At 39.5% G+C, this 13389-nt stretch overlaps 1 protein-coding gene across 1 annotated transcript; it reads right to left on the reverse strand.

Moving 5' to 3' along the window:
- Positions 1-292: 292 nt before the first annotated feature.
- LOC111346483 (guanylate-binding protein 6-like) lies at positions 293-12331 on the reverse strand. Its single transcript, XM_088751722.1, has 11 exons — positions 12174-12331; positions 10164-10330; positions 7156-7313; positions 6281-6453; positions 5591-5777; positions 4375-4633; positions 3803-4098; positions 3035-3289; positions 2627-2749; positions 1643-1690; positions 293-828 (listed from the first exon to the last, which is right to left on the reverse strand). Exons 2-11 carry the CDS (start codon positions 10318-10320, stop codon positions 469-471), a joined length of 2016 nt encoding a protein of 671 aa, XP_088607848.1. The 5' UTR covers positions 10321-10330; positions 12174-12331; the 3' UTR covers positions 293-468.
- Between the last annotated feature and the right edge of the window lie 1058 nt (positions 12332-13389).

A 13389-nucleotide genomic window follows, 5' to 3' on the forward strand; every position in this document is an offset into this window, starting at 1 on the left:
ATACTCTCCTTTAAGATCGTCAATGTAAAGTAATTTGGTCAAGTTTTGAGGCAAACAAGCAAAAAAGGCAAAAAGAAGAGAGGGAGGGAAAGTCTAGTATTCTCTCTCTTCTCGCCCTAGGCCTCTGCACGTTTATCTCTTGGCTCGTGCCACTAAAGCAAGCGTGATATCTCAAGCATTCATCACATTTCTCGTAAACAAAGCCTACAATGACCAGTTAGTTTTCGGGCTCAATTCCTCTGAAGGGGAATTTATTTGTGCTTGCTGGTAAATAATCAGAAGACACGAGTAGTTTCTTCTTCAAATTATTTTATTTTAGATCACATTCAGGTTGTTTTGCAGTCCAATTGCTATCATGGAAAACACACAATTTTCAGCTCATCTATGAAATCAAGAATATGTCCATCGATATTAAACCGATTGTATAACTTTAAGGTAGTTAAGTCGTTGCCAGTCACAGTGGAGGCCTTACATGACGCTACACTTTGATAGGGTGGTAGCGACCCCACCTAAGACTGGTATCATTTGCAGCGCTCGATCAAAGAATCCCGGCTTTTCAATTTGCTGTCGTCGGCTCTGATTGAGTAGCAGCTGTTGTCTCAAGCTCTCCACTGTCTTCTCCATGCCTTCATTAGATTTCTGCATTTGTGCAAGTCGTTGGTTAAGTGTTTGGTGTTCTTGCATGAAATTTCGTCTTTGTTTTTCAGCTTGCATCATTCTCGCGTTTACCATGTTTTCCATCTGTTTTCGTTGAACCGCTGCTTCAGCTTCCATCTGTTCACGGAGTCTCTTTGTTTCCTCTTCCTGTTTTGACTTCAGTATTTTCATCTATTTACCAAACAGGAAAAAGTTGAGGTCAGACAGCCATAAGAGAGTCATGGTGAAGAATATAATGGCATTTACCATGATTCCCCCTTTGTGCAAAAAACATTAAATGTCTCAGTCGCTCAGAATGAATTTCTGGTGAGAAAAACTGAAATAAGATCTATTCTTACTGGTGTGAATCAACTAAAGATACATTTAAAGGTAACTGTAAATGACAAGGTTTTTATGAGGTAATATTCTTATAACATAGAAATTATGGAACGATGAATTTAATTTGGCTCATCACAAAATGAAGAGAGAAGGAGCTGGCAGAGACGAAGGCCCCAGCACCAGGACTCATTCAGACATGATGCCACCTCGGGTACCTCGAGGGATCATCTTCTCTGCTACCAAAATGGAAGTTGCTCAAATAACCTGGAGTGAGTTTTGCTCACGCTTTTACCAAAGGCTTAGTTTTCTCCGTCTTTCCTTGGAATTTGCTATAATTGTTCGCCATGAAATTCGTGTGTTTCTATTCCTTGGAACAAAGGTGTGACTATTCAGCGCTTCCGTCGGAGTCAGCATAACTCACCAATAGAATTCAATGGTCCTCTTCGTTCACTTTTTGTGATCTGGAAAACTGGAAATCGTCAAATGGTGGATTTGACGATGGTAGATTATTTATGATGTGGGATTAATGTCAGTGTCTCAGGAACTGCGCACCCACCCCTCTCTTAACAGACATTAGTCCTAACTCGTTATTATTTGACTGTCGTTGGTCAAGGGAGGGGTAGGTGTGCAGTTTATCAGATACTGACACTGGTTCAAAATGTCTTACTTCCTTCTGGCGCTGGCGATTTTCTTGTTGCAAACGCTCGTATTCTTCCTAGAAAAATGGATGAAAATTCAAATCAACATAAGCTTTGTCCAGCAGATGATAATATTCTATTGCATGTAAAGATAATGAATCTTATTATCCAACTACACTTCTTTGAGTACAAATAACGCCATAGACCAGTACAAATATCACGCGCTATTTGTACTCTAGAGTACCGGTTAAACAGGTTTTCTCGCATCGCGCAAGCGAAGAATTGGATTGTAGTTACGAAAAAAAAAAAAAAAATTGGCGGACAATTTGAATCATATTTCCGACGACGAAGAGTCGGAATGGCTCGCAAATATAGATCTAAGTTTATTAGATGAATCGAACGAAGAAAAACAACTAGACGACCAGGAAATTTCTTTATTTATTGAACAAAATAGAAACAGCAACACGACAACACGCCAATTCCGTTTCGCTTCGCATACTTCTGTCACGCACTCTCCGAAATAAATATCCGCGAAATTCGCCCGCACTGAAATAAAAGTTTGGCCTGTTGGATAATAAATAACTTATTAGACGTTTTGTTGTGTAGTATCGCTGAGTATTTTTACTCGTCATTTGTATTTTGACTCGCCCTACGGGCTCGTCAAAATACGGCACAACTCGTAAACATACTCAGCGATACTACACAACAAAACGTCTAATAAGGTATACATATTTCATGCTTTTTGTCAAAAAACACAAAGAAAGGATGAATTGCGGTCAGCTTATGTTCTCTTAAACCTCAGTTGATTGAGGTTTTTGAGAAATGGAATGCTATTATTCCATATATTTTCGGTTTTTTTTTATTTTGATGTAGAACATTAAAAAAAATTCCCATTTAGTTTCCCATTCCCTTTTTTCCCTACTCCCAATTTGCCATTCCTCATTTTCAATTTCGCTAACATCCGCTAAAAATAAATATGATCAGTACGTCGATTAAAGGTGTATCATCAGTACCTCAAGTTTTATCTTCTCTTGCTGTTGATAAGCTTTAGCTGCAATTTCTCGACTCAAATTCTCGTCGAAATCCTTTAATTGTTTCAGCACGCCTAAGTATTGCTGCATTTCTGTCATAAGTTCCTGGGATAAAAGTACAACTTTCACTTACAATCGTTGCTTTGTCTGTTAGTTTTCTTTACAGTAACTATGAGCTGTTATAGTCTCTTGAAACTACATAATGACTACTACGAGAATCGCAATGTACTTGTACTAAAGGAACTGCATTCAATGGATATCCATATCTTTTTTTGTTCGTGAAATTATTAATGTCAAAAATTATGTAAGATACAGATGAGGAGGCTTCAAACTCATTCATTTTTCTCATTTCTGGTCTAACTTTTAATTTCAAATAAAAAGCATTTTTACCGGATGGAATTCGAAGAACACAGCGGCACAAATTTGTTTAGCTCCGGTGGCACGATCCTTATAATCCTGTTCAATCTTTTTGTATCCTGCTACGATGTCGTCGAACATGACTTTGGCGCCTTCCTTCCCGTGAAGCTGAGCGAGGATTGGGTCCAAGTGTTGTTTTTTGAGTTGCTTTAGGAGAGCGTTGCAAGCCTCTCGAGTGAACTGATCATTTTCAGTCTGCCACCTGAAATAATCTCGTTCAGCAAGCGACTGAGAAATAAAAAGAAGAAAAGACCTTTCACATCTATTATACTTTCCCTTGCTGTTGTTGGTTTTTGTTTTACGTGTGTTTCCAAACAATAACTGAACCGTTATTGGTTGTTCTTACAAGTAACTTAATCAAAAACATTGAACTAAATGACAATTTTCCCGGCTAAGGGCCACAAAGAATGCTAGAAAGCATAGTTACTGTTTTTTTTTTAAGTATTCAAGATTGTCGGAGATGCCTTCGCACAACTTGGTTTCACCGCGTTCGAATTCCGACCAGGTACTCTTCCGTTTTTAAATATTTCATCATGATCCAAAACCTCTAGCCTTATTACTAGCAAAATCTTAAAAAGTTTGTCCCGTTACAATTATCGAAAATTTCACTCATCCGTACAAAAAGGTTGGGACTGGGGAGAGCAATGGACGAATTTTTCAAAAGGTCGTGGGAATTTTTTTTTTTTTTTTTTTTAGAGTACTGAATGAGGTATATTTACGCAATATGTAAAAACTCCTTACCATCAGTTCGTTCAGGTACTTTTCGCTTGTAACAGAGGATATTCCGATTGTTTCAAATTCTAACTGACCGATTGCTTGGTCAAGTGCAGTTTCATGATATTTACGAATGTCTTCGGAGTCACAAGGCAGCTGATTGGACAGTTTTGATTGCATGATGGCGTTATAGACATGCATGGCTGCGTGCGTTGCTTCAGAACATTTATCAGTTACAAATGTGTCCCAGGCTGACTGGATATTAGGAATAACTCCGGGAGTGTTGATGGCCTTCACATAAAGTTCAACCAAAGCAGCCAGACCTGGAAATAGAGTGGGTTATCGAGGGATGGAAAATTGTCGGTGTACTGTAGACAAAAGGTTTAAAAAGTAATCTAAAAATAAAAACATAATATAGGAGTGGGAAGGATAATTCAAGAAGTAGGCCGTAACCTAAGATTCCAGAGATTTTGTTTATCCCTCTAATATTTTCTTCAAAATTGTTGATTTTTGAAAAATACACATAAATCTATGAGAAGTTACGTGTTGCTCTCTAACAGGAGATGGAAGTTGACAGAAGATCCAATAATAAGCTTTACCTTGACCAGTCACCAGTTCTCCATCGTTAAAGCTGCGCTTAGGAGTTAAAGTACTCTTCAGCAAGACCTGGAACTTTTCTATCTCAGAGAAGAACTCACTGTTGATCTGACTTCTGTTTCTGTTGATGTTTTTCATGACCTCTTCATCTACAGATGGTGGAGGTAGTTTGAAGGCTTCGAAGCCAGGGAAGAAACGCAAAATGCTTTCAGCGATTTGTTGGGTGTGGTCTGCCTGTTCCATTCCTTGATCCTTGAAAACCTTGTTGGATGTAAAAGCAGTTGTAACAAGGAACCAGTCAATATTTCCTGGGGAGGGAGGGAAGGATTTTTGAGGGAAGAGGGTTTTAAGGGAGGAACAGAGTGGGGAATCATGTTTATCATCAGTGTATAAAAGAGGGACTGTAGAATATTGACTACCAATTAACTGCCAATGGGGGAGAGGGGTTCATTAGAATATTAAACAGCCTTAGGGAGGATCAGGTAAATTTTAGTTCGACACAACCAAAATCCTTTGCCCCCCTCCCCACCTCCCCTCCCCAAGGGATTAACAATGACCGGTCCCTCATTGTCTGGTGTTTTGTTACGGAAACTTTGCGAATCTAAGGGGACAAGGAAAAAGGCTACCACGCCTTCTTTTATTTCTCCTGTATGTGTACAGAGTTGAAATGTGCTTGCTTCTCAAAAAATTTGTAACTGTTTACGAACCAATTTTATATACGCCTCGCCGGGAATGGAGCAGTGTGATCAAGGTGATCCCCTCAATCAGTCTCGTTCGTTTATGGGACACGACTGCGGTTCGAGCGTTGTCAAAATGTAAATAAACTTAGCAGACCTATTAATTACCATAGAGGATAAAGAGAGCTTTCGTCTCTTGTTTTGGTTGATTCAAGAGTATATTTGAGTTTAGACGACTTGTAATTAGATATATACATAGTTACAACAATCAAACAGCTCATAAAATAACGAGAGTGGCTTATCCAAACGGCCTATTCCATTCCGAAACGATCACACCTCCAAAAAGTTAAAAAAATGACCTTTACATCCAAAAAACAAAGCCATCTACTCGAAAACTCACGTATATCATTGATATAACAAAGTTTAATCATTAACATAGAGTACTTCATTGTTTTCAGTTTGTAGTAGAAGATATTTTTGGCAAGCGTTTGAATAATTCTTTTGTCATTTCTATCCAATGGTTCAAAATGAGTTGCCTTACCCTTGAAAGGAAGTACTCCTTAATGTCTCTGCAGTCGGGTGGAATGGACTGAGTAACATCCCTGAGCAGCCAGATAAAGAATGGAAAAGTCTTGTGGAAGAATTCTGTGTCGTCTTGAGGACCACTGGCACTCACACTGCCGTCGTTGGAGCGAAGTCTTATTCGTTGGGACAACTTCATGATAAAACTGCGAAATGTTAAGAAATTTTCTCGTTTCATCTATCGCGCACGGTAGCTTTCTTTTTCTTCTTCGTTCAGCTTAGTATCTTTTTTGGGCAAAAAATAATTTAAGGTTCTTGTTTCACTTTTGCTTATTAAAGAAGCTAGACAAGGATTTGTTTTAACGGGAAAATTTTGCCGGTGTAAGCTCGGCGACCATTCTGTGCTCGAGAAATAAGGAGAACTCCTTCCCATTAAGCGCTCAGTAGAAGGTTTGTGTTCAAAACTCGGATCGTTCTTGTCGAGGTTGTGGAGTGCGTATATCGGAGCTAGTTTTCACGAATAGGCTTCAACATCTAATTTAAAAGAAATTGTGAGAACGCCCCGCGTTCACAAAAACCGTTTAAATATCGCGCCTGGGTTTCACCAAACCCCGAAGTACACGAAGATGTATTCTCAGCTCGTGAGCTCCCTGCACCCCGCCCCACCCCGCTTATTTCCCCATCCTTAGATGTACTTGTTAAAGGATACTCCAATCCATGGAGATCATGTCTAGTGGGAACCCCTGCTGAGTTGTAGATCAACACAGAGGCCAGCAAAACAGTGAGAGTAAATATCTGATTGTCATCCAAACCTCCTCTCATCACTGCATCAATTCCCTCAGAGTCTAACAAGATCACGGTGCATTCCTTGCCAGTAGAGTCCTGGAGCCGAGACCGAAATAGAAAGTTCCATATTGTGTGAGCTTTGGTGTGTGTAACGTGAAAAGAGATTATGATTTTTTTAAAATATATCTTAACTGAACATAGAATCCTTGTAATTGGTGTCGAAGGCAGTTATTACTTGCTACTTTTAAAATTACTTTTAAATCAGGGCAGCTTAGTTATAGCCAGAAACGGGGAAAACGCTGATTTGAAAACTTTCTTAGCGTTTACGACGGATAGATTGCTGTAACGTATCTAAAAGAGAAACGATGCGAAATTTTCTGGAAAAAATGTTTGTTATATTAATGCTTCTTCATCTTAGTTTCCTCCTGGGGTGCTTTAAAATTCCTGGGTACACTAGCGGGGGAAAAAATACCTCACTGTCCCCACCCTAACTTTTTTACGAGGAACTATGAAATGCTTTATTCGACATTAATAAGTCATAAATGCAGACATTCACAAAAATTCTATTGCCATAGAAACTTTGCATATTCATCGAAACAGTTGTCCTGGACCCCTAATGCTGAATGTATTCATAAACTGCTATGCTTTTACCAATTGGAATTTAGCAATCGTGTCAATAACTGAGCAAGAGACAGTCGCAGCTATCAAGAGAACATGGAGCGGTTGAAATTACTTGCCAGTAACGAAACTACAACTTACGGATGAATTCTTTTAGTTAACGGATTAATGCGAACTCACCTGCATTTTTTGTGGCACTATCCACATCCAGATTCCAACGGTTTCCGGATCAAAATGATGCCCGAGAGGGAACACCTCAGGTTGATCAAAAGCTTCACTCAAAATATACGACTTCCCTTTCCTGTATGGACCGGCGATCGATACAACACACACGGGACCTACACGCAGGAGATGAAATAACACATATTTTAGTTAATAACTAACTCTAGCAATTGTGAATCACTCCTTGAAATTTCGGCTAAACAGTCACACCAACTCATTATATCGGGATACATAGGAATTTACCAGCAGGAATCACAGGTAGCCCAGGGCCAAATTCGATACGCAACTACTACTGTCCTGAGGCTGGGAACCATTAAAATACAAGATTTGTGTTAGCAAATTGGCCAATTTAAAAAGAGAATATGTTGGGAGGTAAACAAAGAAATACATGTTGCGTTCCTCGCTTTAGTCGTCTTTTTACCAAGTTTTTAGTTGGTTATTAGTTACCCCACTTAGAGTATACGTAAAGATAAAAAAAAAAAAAAACAAACAAACAAAAAAAAAACAGAGAATAAAAACCGCCCAAATGGCCATAACAAGGTTAGAAGAAAAGGGACACCCGCACGCACGTGTGCGCGCGCGAACTAAGCAAGGTAAGTTGTCGAAACTTAGTCTCCCAGTGCAATCTCGTATGAGTCCTGTTGTGTTGTGAGATTGCAGGTTGGCAAATGGCCACAACAAGGTCAGAAAAAAAGACACCAGCGCACGCCTACGCGTGAGAAGGAAGCAAGATAAGTTGTTGTCGAACTTAATGCTATCTCATACGATTCCTGTTGTGTTAAGGCCGGTACACACGAGAGAGCTTGCTCCCGCAGCACGCTCCTGCAATACGCTCCCGGAGCAAAGCTGCCTCGTCTGCCCCGACGACTTCTTGCGAAAAAATATGTTGCGCAACAAAACTTTTGCTCCCGAGTTTTGTTCCCTCGTATCAAGCTGGTTTGATATGGGGGAGCAAGCTTCAGGGGCAAATCTGTTGCACGAGTCTGTTGCAGGCGCAAGCTCCCTGGTGTGTACTGAAATTTGCTTGCCGTGAAATGACGCGTCTCCAGTTGCTCCAATCGGGTTGTTTCATCATTCAGCTCCCTCGTCGAGTCCTTCGTGTGTACTGATTAGGGTACTTACCCGGGAGCGTGTTGCAGGAGCGTGCTGCGGGAGCAAGCTTCTTCGTATGTACTGGTTGGGGTACTTACCCGGGAGCGTGTTGCAGGAGCGTGCTGCAGGAGTAAGCTCCCTCATGTGTACCGGCCTTTATAAGATTGCAGGTTGCATGTGTTTACATATCGAGCGTGGGATAACCCGTGCTTTGATGAGTAAGAAGGGCTACATTGTAATTCTAGGGCTTTTTTCTCTTGAAGCTGCACGACTGCAAGGTCCCACAGGTGCAAGCCATTTGTAGCCATAGTGCCTAGTAGCGGCAACTATTGAAGTATTTGTAAACAAAATTTTCTAAAATTTCGAGTGTCCTGTGTCCCATTTACATGGTCTCGGGCAGGCAAGAAAACTCGGAGAGGGGAAGGCGAGTTGTCTCACCTCGGCAGGTAGGGTAACCCTGGCAGGCGGGACAACTTTTTCTTATGTAAACACCTTGCCTCGCCTTCTCGAGACGAGACAACGCGACAGAAAATGCGTGCGCACGCTATAACCAGAGCAGATGTGCATTACAGCTATTCTTTTCCTGTCGTACGCCACTCTGTCGAATATATAATCTGGCCTGACCGAAAGAGGGTTAGCTTATGTCAAATTTCATATAAACGCTCTGTAGAGTTGTCTCGGGGGAAGGGTTTTCTCGGGTACCTGAGACCATATGAATGGGGCCTAAAACTGCCAGAGCGGCCGGTTGATGCTTTTATGAAAAGCATTTGATTGACATGTTGTAAGTTTCAACTGAATTTTTAATGAATAATTGTTTTATCAAAAAGGCCCCCAAGATATTAGACAAATATTAACAAATCTTATTTTCTAGCTCCTTTTTGACGCTTACGCTTACCAAGTTTGTAGATTATGGTATACTGGCTCATATATACCATAATGGCTAAACCAATAAAAAGTCTTGAATTGCATTATCCAAGATCCAGTTTTTAATAATGAAAAATATTCCTTCTTCTTTGGAGCTCTTTCCCCATTAACGTTACAAGCTGAGGGATTATTATTTACAAGTCTTCTGCACAATTGTAAAACTCAGAAAAAGATCCAGCTCGGAGCAGGAGTGCTGAACCTCAAAAAGTAGTTTTTGTTATGAACTTCGGCTGACAGTTGTAAATTAAAATGAACGTCGCGAGGACCACTCAGCTGCGGGAGAAGTGATGTGACTAATCTGTGCTTGATCCAAGTCTTGTGTCTGATTGGTTAGGTAAGTAAAGCGAAATCTTTGGATCGTGGATTGTAAAAGAAAAACTAACGACTCCTAAATTACTTTAGAAACTAGAGAAAAAAGCATCCAGATAGACTGGAAAACTCGAGATCAACGTACATCAACAAGAATATGGTGGTACCAGGAGTGAAAAAGTCCTTAAATTAATGACTACGTTAATTTTAAATACCGAATCAAGCACATCATTTACATTTGAAAAAGCTGATATCACTCTGCCCAGTTTTTCATGCTATAATATTCCTTTTTTCTTTTTCACTATCTGGCATTTTCGCCTTCTTCTGACTGCCTACCACGAACATGTGTGGACAGAGAACTTTACATCTACAGACTACGTATACTTTTGATGGGTGTGTATCTTTGTCGTCGATATAGAGTAAAAAGAAACGACAAATTCCCTCCCTTGAGGCAATTTCTTTTAGGTGCAGGAAGACAGGTTAGTGAAAAGTAGAGGGAAGCCACGATGCTCCTTTCTTCCTAGTCCATGACTCTATGTATCTAGATCTCAAATGCGCGCAGGAGAAGCTTGGACGTGTATCAGAAATCAAACTTGTTATGTACAAACTGATGACCATGAAGACATGAACAGAAAGCATACCTTTCACAGTCTTTAGTTTCTTCAGCGCTTCCTCCACCACATACAGTGAAGTACGCTGTCCTCCGGTTTTAATATATTCTCCAGTTGCTGCGTTCCACTGGCAGTTGTTGGGCAAGCAAAGAGGAATGGCAATATTTCGGTTTCTTGATGAAGCCATCTTTCCAGCTCTTTAATGAAAGCGCAATAAATCAAAAGTTACATGATTTGTTTATGTCTAGGAAACAAAATAAAGGTTGGAATCCATTTACACATGTAGTCTCATGATTTTGTGCAGTACTTTGTACGAATAAGCACGTGTAAATTTCTTAAAGATCAACACAATTTCAGAGGCCAGTGGACGAGAGCAATTTGCACTCTTTGAAAAAAATATGAATACTTATTCATTCTAAAATGAAACAAAAATTTATTCTATCTAATTAGCTACAAGAAATGCGGTTTTTTTTTTTGAAACATAAAGCAGACAAGACTGTAGTTTAGAAGAAAAAAAAGCAACAGACTGTGTACGGGGTTTTAAACCTTTTCTGCATAATTACCCCTGCATTGCACAACACGAAGTTGTGTTATGAACTAATTGTGTCGATAAAAAAATGAAAGAAACCCAGGAATGAAATATTGAATGAAAGAGCACACAGGCTTTCTATTAATATTTCGTTATTTTTATCGTAGACCATTTGAAAACAATATTCCTGTGACGGATCAATACTGCCACAATTTTTTGTTTGGTTCCGTTTGTTCCTTGAAAATGATATTCAAGGATGTCATGCCCTTATCTTCTCAACAGGTTTTGACAATTTATTTTTGAGTAAGCTACCTACTATGGCTGTTTAGAAACTACTGAAAGCTTTAGTATTACCACCAGATGCTTGTAAATCAGAAGCTAGGCAGTTTGAAAATCAAAGCTACTCAGTTATAGAACGGTACTGGCTCAAATATATAATAAAAACGTCTCCACCATTAATTGAAAATCTTACCCATCTGGTCTTGCTAAAACTGAAAAGAATTGGTTTTGGTTACAACTAAATCGCATGGTAACTGGAAGTACGTCATGTGTACACTAAATCTCGACTCCGAGGTCTTTCAACGTTTGGATCAAATAGATGGCAAATTTGGTTGAGTAAAAATGAACTGAAACTCCTTTTCTTAGATTGAGTCGAAGGCGGTTTCAGACCTGAGAATATTTCCTAGAGCGGAAGTTTGATATTTGTCGAGATTCAATGCCAGTGTCACACTTTGAAAAAATCACAGTTGTGTGACATGTTATTTGTTTAAACTGAAACTTCGAGAGCAAATTCGGAACTGGTAATGTTTTTCTTTTCGAGCGTGGTATCGTTTTCACACACCTTTTCTTTATTACCTTAGAAATTTCATGGAGTCCAATTATGAAATTCTATAAGGTTATATTGGGGAGTTGGACTGTCAGGATAAAGGATTGAAAAGAGGAAAAGTAGCAAGTCAGATCACAAATATAACTCAAAACAGTCCCAATATTAGAACAAATGATATCTGTCACAAAAGTTTGTGTATCTACGTGTATATTATCCGCCTCAACTAAGAGATAAAAGGATACCTGGTATGGTCTTATTCATCGTTCGAGCTCCTTTTGTTAAAAATTAGGTGAATCTCCTTAATTTGCGAGTCTCGGTGTCATCGTATTTAAAACTCAACCATACATTTGGAACGCTAACTAATTCATTTTACCTAGCCTTAAAATAAGTTACATCGCTAACAGGTTTGCGCGACTTACAAGACAGCTCACGACTTATCGAAAGTTTGAAAATGTGCAGATTCGTATGATTTAATTTCTTTCCTGAAAAGCACCTGCTCGACAAACGTGGATCCAATTTCGCTTTAAAATCGAACCGCTCTTCAACGGAGAGCGACAAAAGAATTACAGCATAAAAAAAAAAAAAAAAAAAAAAAAAAAACATCATGCGATATATCAAAGTACTGATGTAATGAAAACTGTATTTTTCCTGCTTGGTAAGGTAAATATACAATTATGGTTCTCACCTCTAAGAAATGACACCCTTCTATCGCAGTTAGGTAAATCTGAGAGTTATTCTGCTGGGAATGAATAGTAACTCGCTCCGAAACTGAAAGATAAACGATTTCGGGGAATACCCATGGCTCTTCTTTGAAGGCATGGGGGTTCCCTTTATTGTGCACTGAAACTGAAAACTTTCTGTTTGAGATGTGGCGTGCGGAGTAATCGATAAAAAAAGAAATGACAATAACAATGAAATGACAAAGCAACTTTAGCTATAGTTTCGCTAGGTGACACGATCAGCAGTAAAGTAGTCGTTCTCGCGTTATCAATTGCTAAGGGTGTCACACAACGTAACGGTCTGTTACCACCTCGAAAGAGACTGGCTCGTGGCAAATTATCACTTTAACTTCTTCGCGTAAAGGCTAAATATTACGACAAAAATCAATGAAAAAAATCATCAAAATTTTCAAACATAAAAGTTACAGGTAAGCAATGGATAATTTGACAAATCCCCGTCGACTAGATGTGCACTTCCTTGCATTTACTTAGTACTTCAGTTCTAATTACAAGAAAATGTGGCTATAATTTTTAACCTCGAGTTTATCAGTACGATCTACGACTCGTTTTCAGTTGATTTTTAGATTTTATTCAGTTTTTATAGCGAAAAGTTTTGCAACTCGTCATCCAACATTTCATGATTATTCTCCTTTCATTTCATTTTCACTTTCGACAATCACCTCAAGCAAACTCGAAAAGGAAACGAACGAGGTTGTCGCCTCGAGCAGTCATTTTGTATGGCTCCCTTCTTTATTATCTGCAATACACTCCCAGAATTTTATCGCCGCCATGGAGCATGAAGTCCTCACCTCTCTCCCTGAAATAGATCGATGGAAAGTCGGCTTTGACAAAAACCGAACATGATGTCAATTATATTCTTGACAGCTCTGCACACATATTAGTGACGTCAACAAATAAACAAGCGAAATGAGGAAAGCAAACAAGAGAAAATTCCAATTTCAATTTTCTCCACATAGTTCGCTTTATGAGGGAGATTGATCTTGTAGCGTGATCCAGATACCAGTGGCAGATCCAGACCTTGAGCTAAGGGAGGAGGGGGGCATTTTGTTTGTCCGTGTATGTACCCCTGCTGGCTTTTTTCCCTCTGCGTTTACATTGGTATCAAAAATGGAGGGGGTCCCCCCCCTCCAGGCCCCTGCCCAAGATTCACACTGAAGAAAG

The sequence above is a fragment of the Stylophora pistillata genome, chromosome 3 (genome assembly GCF_964205215.1).
Source record: "Stylophora pistillata chromosome 3, jaStyPist1.2, whole genome shotgun sequence".
In the NCBI taxonomy this organism is placed as follows: domain Eukaryota; kingdom Metazoa; phylum Cnidaria; class Anthozoa; order Scleractinia; family Pocilloporidae; genus Stylophora; species Stylophora pistillata.